This window comes from Cannabis sativa, chromosome 9 (genome assembly GCF_029168945.1).
Source record: "Cannabis sativa cultivar Pink pepper isolate KNU-18-1 chromosome 9, ASM2916894v1, whole genome shotgun sequence".
Lineage (NCBI taxonomy): Eukaryota > Viridiplantae > Streptophyta > Magnoliopsida > Rosales > Cannabaceae > Cannabis > Cannabis sativa.
The window spans coordinates 27015279-27023104 of NC_083609.1; the positions used below are offsets into that span (position 1 = coordinate 27015279).

Here is a 7826-nt window from a genome sequence, read left to right on the forward strand (position 1 = left end):
AAATCAGGGAATTAAACTTTTGAACATATAATCATGATTATATTCCACTGTGCTGACAACACTATAATCATGAACAAATACATATGTTCTGGACTTAATAGAATTTATACATTAAATATAAACATGAAGTAAATCATGTGAACCATGCAACATAAAATGATTTCTGATCTTTATTAATTAGTAAATCTGATTATATTAAAATGGATTTTATTTAGGGCACAAAACCCAACAAGTACATGCCCACTCATATCAAGTCAAGTACTCAATCATAGTGTGGAAGATTGTGAAGAATCCAACACCTGAAGGAGATCCAGGCTCAGATATTGTTATTACTCTACGATAGAAAGGAACAAGGGTTAGAAATCTGAGTAGAAGGAGCCATAACATTTCCCTGCTACCAATGTAAGGTTATCTAAACTTTATATGTGTTTATTTTTATTGTGTTATGAATTCATGGTTAGGGTGTTAGATTATAAAATATAATCTAACGTACTTGTTAGTAAACCTAGATATTGGTAAAATATATTCTAACATATATGTATATATATATCAATAATAATATGTTAACAATAAAAAGTTAACAAAAAAAATAAGAATAATTTATATGGATGTTCTTTAAATTTAATTGTATGGCTTGGACTTAAGTATATCATGAGTTGTTCATATATAACAAAGAGAAATCATAGTTTAAAAATTAGTATTTTTATAATATATAATGTGGTGCGGTTTGAACCGCAAACCACACCGCACCATGTGGTTAAAAATGCAAACTGCACCCGCACCACAAAGAATTTTAAATCACATGATATACATTAGGGTAAAAATACGCGTAACTATTTTAAGGGAGTGCATTATAGAATCACCCTATATATATTAGAGTGATTCTACAATACACTATTTTAAAAGAGATGTATTGATGCACCCTCTACTTATTTCAATATCCAGAAAAAAATTTTACTCTAATTTTTTTTTTTTCATATTCATGTACGTTATAGCTATATAAGATTTCCTACAAAATTTTGAGAAATTTGAAATAATTTACAATATAGAAAATAATGTTCAAACAGTTTATTTTACACGCATATAAAATAAAATAGTCACGCGTGCAACACACTACTTAAACGCAATTTTTAGTGTGTGAAACTTTTTTGAATTTCTTAAAATTTTGTAAGATGTCTTAAATAACTATACTTTACATGACAATGAGAAAAATTTTAGCTAAAAAATTATTTCGAAAGCTAAAACAGATAATGTATCGATGTATTCTTATGAAGAACGTGCACTATAGAATTTCCCTATTATTAGTTGTTAGCGTTGGAGTAATTAAATTTAAGATCTATTCCCCGTCAAGATTTTGGTTGAGTGTAACACTTCAGAACGTTCATTTAAAATTTGAAATGAGAATGGAAGCAGTATTAGGAGTGCCTTTGAACGCTCAGGCAAAGGCCCTCCTTCTCCTCCGTCGTTTCTCTCCCCACACTCACTTCTTCACTTTCCTACCAACCAAACACCATTTATGTACCACCCCTTCTCTTCCCTCTCCTTCAATATCCAAAACCCATCAAATTAAACCCCCTTCTGCTCCTTCCCGTCATTTCCAAACTACATTTTCTCCTTTCCCGTTTCCGCCATTGATGAAGGCTCACTTGTATACTTCTTTCTTTTGCACACTCATTCACCTCTACTTGGCTGCTGGGAGATTTTTGAATGCATCGGACGCCTTCTACGCTATGCGAAATCACGGTTTCGTTCCCGTTTTACCGTTGTGGAATCGACTTCTATACCAATTCAATGCATGTGGTTTGGTTTCACAGGTTAGGCTTCTTTACTATGATATGCTCTCTTGTGGGATTGTGCCTAATGTTTTTACGCATAACATAATGGTCCATTCACTCTGCAAAGTGGGAGAGTTGGTGCCTGCTTTGGATTTTCTTAGACAGGTTGAAATTGATACTGTTACTTATAATACTGTCATTTGGGGATTTTGTAAGAAAGGTTTGGCTTTTCAAGGTCTTGGACTTCTGTCCGAAATGGTGAAGAGGGGTATTCCTATTGATTCTTATACGTGCAATACACTAGTAAAGGGGTTTTGCCAAATTGGGTTTGTAGATCATGGGAGCCGGGTTTTCGAGGACTTAATGAAGGGAGGGATTCATGGGGATGTGGTAGGTTTGAACACCTTGATAGATGGGTACTGCAAAGTTGGACATATAAGTCATGCTCTCAAGTTGATGGAGGATGTAAGAGAGGGTGAATTTCCTGATACTGTTAGTTACAATTCTCTGATTAATGGCTTTTGCAAGATGGGTGATTTTGAAAAGGCCAAATGCCTTTTTGATGAGATTCTAAGATTACAAAAGGAAGAGGCTTGTGCTGATTTGGATGCTGATGATGTTCGGAGTGAGGGCGTAATGTATATGAAACCAAACCTTGTTACATACTCGACCATTATTGGAGCACTTTGTAAGCAGCATAGGCTTGATGAAGCTCTTTCTTTGTATGAAGAAATGGTTATGAATGAAATATTTCCTGATGTGGTAACATATAGCTCCATTTTGTATGGCCTATGTAAGCATGGGAGAATAATAGAGGCAAAAGTGCTTATGAGGGAGATGGAGAAGATGGGTGTGCATCCAAATCATTTCTCTCATACTATTTTAATTGATTCCTTGTTTAAGTCAAAATTTGTAGTGGAAGCTTTCATGTTTCAAAGCCAAATGGTGGTGCGCGGAGTTATTTTTGATGTGGTTGTGTGTTCTGCCATGATAGATGGGCTTTTTAAAGCTGGAAAAACCAAGGAGGCAGAGGACATGTATCAAATTCTTTTAAAGCTTAATCTACTACCTAGCCATGTCACATATTCTATTTTAATAAATGGGTATTGCCAATTAGGAGATGTGAGTAGTGCATTGTGCATCTTTCATGAAATGGAGCAGAAGCATATTTACCCAGATGTCATTATGTATTCCTCAATTATAAATGGCTATGTGAAGAAAGGCATGCTTGATGAAGCTATTGATTTAGTGAGGAAGATGAAGCAACAAAATATCTTGCCAAATGTACATATTTATGCAACACTAATTGATGGGTATTTCAAGGCAGGTGAGCAAGAACTTGCTCTTGAACTGTATAATGAAATGAAATTTGCAGGATTGGAGGACAACAATTTTGTACTTGATGCTTTTGTGAAAACTATGAAAGAAACCAGAATGACAAATGAAGTTCAAGAATTAGTTGAAGATATGATGTCTAGGAGTGTCTCACTCGACCTTGTCAATTACACATCTTTAATGGATAGTTTCTTTAAACTGGGGAAAGAGTCTACTGCTCTTAACTTGGCCCAAGAAATGACAGATAGAAATATCGGATTCGATGTTGTTGCATATAATGTCTTGATAAACGGTTTGTCAAGGGTTGGGAAATATGAAGTAGAATCCATCTACAACGGAATGAAAGAGATGGGTTTCGCTCCAGACAAGGCTACCCACAACATCATGATTAATGCATACTGTAGACAGGATAATTCACAACGTGCTTTTATACTCTGGAATGAGATGATAAACCGAGGTTTTATTCCAAATTCAAACACTTCAAATAGCCTAATAAAAGGGCTTTGTAAAGCTGGTGAAGTTGAGAAAGCTATGGATGTTTTAAATAAAATGTTGGTTTATGGATCTCCCCTAACCTCAATTATTCACAGGGTGCTTCTTGATGTGTCTTCAAAGAGTAGACGGGCTGATGCAATTTTACAAATGCATGAGAAACTTGTGCGTTTTGGGCTGAAACTTGACCGGGCTGTTTACAGTAATTTAATCACTGTCTTGTGCAGGTTAGGAATGACTAAAAAGGCTACAGCAGTGTTGAAAGAAATGATAGGAGCAGGATTTCTAGCAGATATTTCTACTTTCAATGCACTTATACGAGGATATTGCATAAGCAGCCATTTATCAAAAGCCTTTGACACATACTTTCAGATGTTGTCTGAAAGAGTTTCTCCTAACATTGATACTTACAACTTTCTTTTGGAGGGCCTTTCTGGTGGTGGTTTGATGAAACAGGCTGGAAAGTTATTAAATGAAATGGAGGAGAGAGGTTGTGTTCCTGAGGCTTCTACTTACAATATTTTACTTTCTGGCCATGGTAAAATTGGAAATAAAAGGGAATATATGAAACTTTATATTGAAATGATAAGCAAAGGTTTTGTCCCCAGAACTGGCACCTATAATGTGCTCATCGGTGATTTTGCAAAGGTGGGAAAGATGAGCCAAGCAAGGGAGCTTATGAATGAAATGCTGTCTAGGGGAATACTTCCCAACTCTTCAACTTATGACATACTTATCTGTGGTTGGTGTAAGCTATCAAAGCATCCGGACTTGGACAGGCCACTGAAAAATTCATATCTAGGTGAGGCCAAAAGATTGTTGAAGGAAATGAGTGAGAAAGGGTATGCTCCTTGTGAAAGTACACAATTCTGTATTAGTGCTACTTTTGCTAGACGAGGTAAAAAAGCTAATGCTGTGAAGCTGTTGAATGAACTGTACAAGAGAAATAACACATGACAGATGGGATTAAGTTAAGAAATGGAAATTACAGAAGTGAATTGCTCCTTTTCACTTAATGTTCAGTTTCAACTGAATCAATGATCATTGACTCACGAATGTGGACAGCAAGTGCAAAATAACTTGCCTGAGCTTTTGAAGATATATTTAAAGACATGGGAATTTCTTTGATATAGTTGGGACATTTAGTTGTTCGCGGTGACAAGGTGAGATGACGGATTACAGATGCAAGAGGTAGGATTAAGTAAGTACATATAAGCTTAGGTGCTCTCCTTTCAATTATCAAATCTTGTTTATTTACGTTAATTTAAAATGAAGCATTCCATGGACGAACTACAATCAAATTTTGTTTTGCTTTTTTTCTTTCATATTAGATACAGTTAGCTCACTGCCTCCAGTTGGTTCTAATAATTGTGTCCTTTTTATCTTCTCGTTTCTCATGAGTTATAGCAGCATTCTAAAATTAGGAGAATATTTTGTAATAGTGGCATTCTAAATATCATGTGTCCTTTGTTTTGTTTTGTCCTGTCTTGTTGTACCTTGTCAGTTTGTTTTTGTTTTTTGCTGTCATTTTTCCCAGCAGGATTATTACTCTGCTTTACTGGCCTAATTTTAGATTCACTTTTATCGGATTAACCAATAGTTACTAGTTCTTGGCAGGCAATTTTTCCTTGCATTCTGTTCGGATACTCTTAATGCCACCTTAATTTCTCCTAAGGCATATAAAGACTGAGGAGATGACTGTCTGCAAAGTATTCTGTTGAGAAGAGAAGGAACCAAAAGCAGTTTTACATTAAGCAGGTAATTGGTGAACTAAGCTTTTCTGAGTCATTGCAGACTCTAACTTTGGTCTGCTTGATCTGAATGATTATTGTATGTGTATTCTTGTTGTTCTCTCTGTAAATTCCGATAGTTCTGCATAAATTATTATTACTTTTTCTATTTTTCTTATTTTTATGTAAACTGGTTAAGTTTTAGTTATAAATAATACAAAACACAAAGTGACAGATTGAAAAAACATGAAAAGAAACTTTAGGCAAGGGTTACTGAATCTAAACTTGTACTCTTGCTTTGATGTACATTTTAAACGGATGTTTCTTATGTTGTTATTATAAATGATAATTAGTTTTCCATATTTTAGTGCTGGCATTTGTATTAGTTTCATTGTCGTAGAAAAGTTCGGTTTTTCTTATCATATGTTTCGTGGTATATTTAGATTTAAGGTTTGGAGATGTAAACTACATGTTTGAGTATAGACCTGGGTGACTCTGTTCCATTATCAAATTACAGCTTTGTAGGTTATAGTGATAGTCCAGCCAGTGTGAGAGAATGTTTGAGGAGTTGCACCCAATTACAGCCAATCTCTTTTTTACTGCACTGTACTTCTAATTAGGAATCTAAGATATATGCTTTGAGTCTTCCATTTTAATCTGAAGATTTTGGTTTCTCCTCGGTTTGAAGTATAAGACATCATTTCAACTTACCATTCCAGATTACTTGGGGAGGGCCTCTAAGCATTAATTCTCAGGTGCACACTTCTGTAGTGGGTGTGCTGACTACTGGAACTTCTTTGCACTAGTTCTTAGTTCTTGATGTAATATTATTCTGGTTTTGTAATCTATTCCTTGGAACTTATTCAACGTACGTCATAATTTATTTGGGAAATTTACATGTTATACTAACTTTTGTCATTTTTTTACAAAAATACTGCCAGGCGGTATTTTTTACTTTTTTACTGTATTTTTTTTATAAGTTTCATACTGCAGTATACTGTGTAAAATTTTCACTGGTGTTCTACTGGTATTTTACTAGTGTTCTACTGTTGTTTTGAGTTATACTGCTTTGTGTTTTACTGGTGTTTTATAAAAACACAGTATTTTTGAAAAAATTTCCGTGTGACAGTATTTTTGTAAAAGTTAACCTAAATTCTAGTATTTTTGTAAGTTTCCCATTTATTTTTAATTGGAGGCGTGTATATCTATTCTATATAAAGTGTGCTTATATAACTGAATTCTTGGTTTATGAGAAATTCATGGGTGTGACTTTTTATTTATATTTAATAAAATAATAAAATATTATTTATATATAATAAAATAATAAAATAAAAATAAAACAAATCCCATTTAAACTGATATTTATATTTGAACTGATATTATTTATATATATACAATATTATATATTGTTCTCATGTGATATAATTTAAACCATAAATTTATTATCCTATTTTGAATTTAATTAAAACCAACAATATATATATACCTAATCTTGTACGTTCTCATTTTTTCTAATTTTTTTTATTAAAGTTAATTATTTTAAATAAATAAAAATTCATAATAAAAATCTAATTTCTAAATTTTCTCTATTACTATACTATTTTGAATTTAATTAACAACAATAAAATATATGTACGTATATTTTTCATTTTTTTAATATAAATTTTCTATATACATATATATTTATACAAAAAAAAAAATAGAGATAAAAAATAGTAGTGAAGAGATCCAAAAAATTTCACATAAGTTTCAAACACACTCTAAAAAAAGTATCATTTATAATTCTGTGTAACTAATTTATTTGTTTATTTGGATGATTTTAGTCTATATATCTCAAATTATACTTTTTAATTTTTATAATTCGGTTGTAGCAAGTAAGAATATTTGAGTTGATGTAATCATAACAGTATATATATAGCTTTAGTTGAGCATGAATTGTCCATTTGATTTTGTTTTAAGTTTAGATTTTACAATTGTATTTGAATACTTAGCTATATATATGTGGATCTTGAGTTTATCGGGTTAATTTGTTGAAAATATATGTTTACTGATTTGCTCAAAACAAATATACATAAACACATATATTTTGTTGAATCCAAATATACATAAACACATATATTTTGTTGAATCTATCATGGAGTGCTATGAGATTGATGAGAAGCTTCAAGAGAAGAATGATATTAAGATAAATTTGGAGAGCATTGCTTTGTTATAATATTATTTGGAAGCTATCATATTTCTTGTTTTTTATATTATTTCTTTCATATGTCCAGTTATATGCCTGCTACCCTTATTCTTTATAATTTTATTATTACCGGCTCGAGTTAAGTGTCCATAGTAAGTGTGTAGCATTATTATTTTTTAAATATATTTTAAGCTAATCTCCATTCTCCTCTTCTCTTTCTGCAAATTTTAAATTTGATTTTTCACTATAGATTTTCAAATAACCTCACACACTAATTAAAATTAGTTTTTAAATTATTTTAAATTATAT

At 32.3% G+C, this 7826-nt stretch overlaps 1 protein-coding gene across 6 annotated transcripts; it reads left to right on the forward strand.

The window, feature by feature from the left end:
* The first annotated feature begins 1329 nt into the window (after positions 1 to 1329).
* Positions 1330 to 6545, forward strand: LOC115724116 (pentatricopeptide repeat-containing protein At5g14770, mitochondrial). 6 transcript variants are annotated; one of them, XM_030653579.2, is made up of 3 exons: positions 1330 to 4803; positions 5220 to 5360; positions 6052 to 6545. In XM_030653579.2, exon 1 carries the CDS (start codon positions 1398 to 1400, stop codon positions 4557 to 4559), a length of 3162 nt encoding a protein of 1053 aa, XP_030509439.2. In that variant the 5' UTR covers positions 1330 to 1397; the 3' UTR covers positions 4560 to 4803; positions 5220 to 5360; positions 6052 to 6545. The 6 variants fall into 6 exon arrangements, with proteins under 6 accessions (XP_030509439.2, XP_060959551.1, XP_030509441.2 ...); XM_061103568.1 differs by having other exon boundaries at positions 1330 to 4793; XM_030653581.2 differs by lacking the exon at positions 6052 to 6545 and adding an exon at positions 5850 to 6045.
* The last annotated feature ends 1281 nt before the right edge of the window (positions 6546 to 7826 follow it).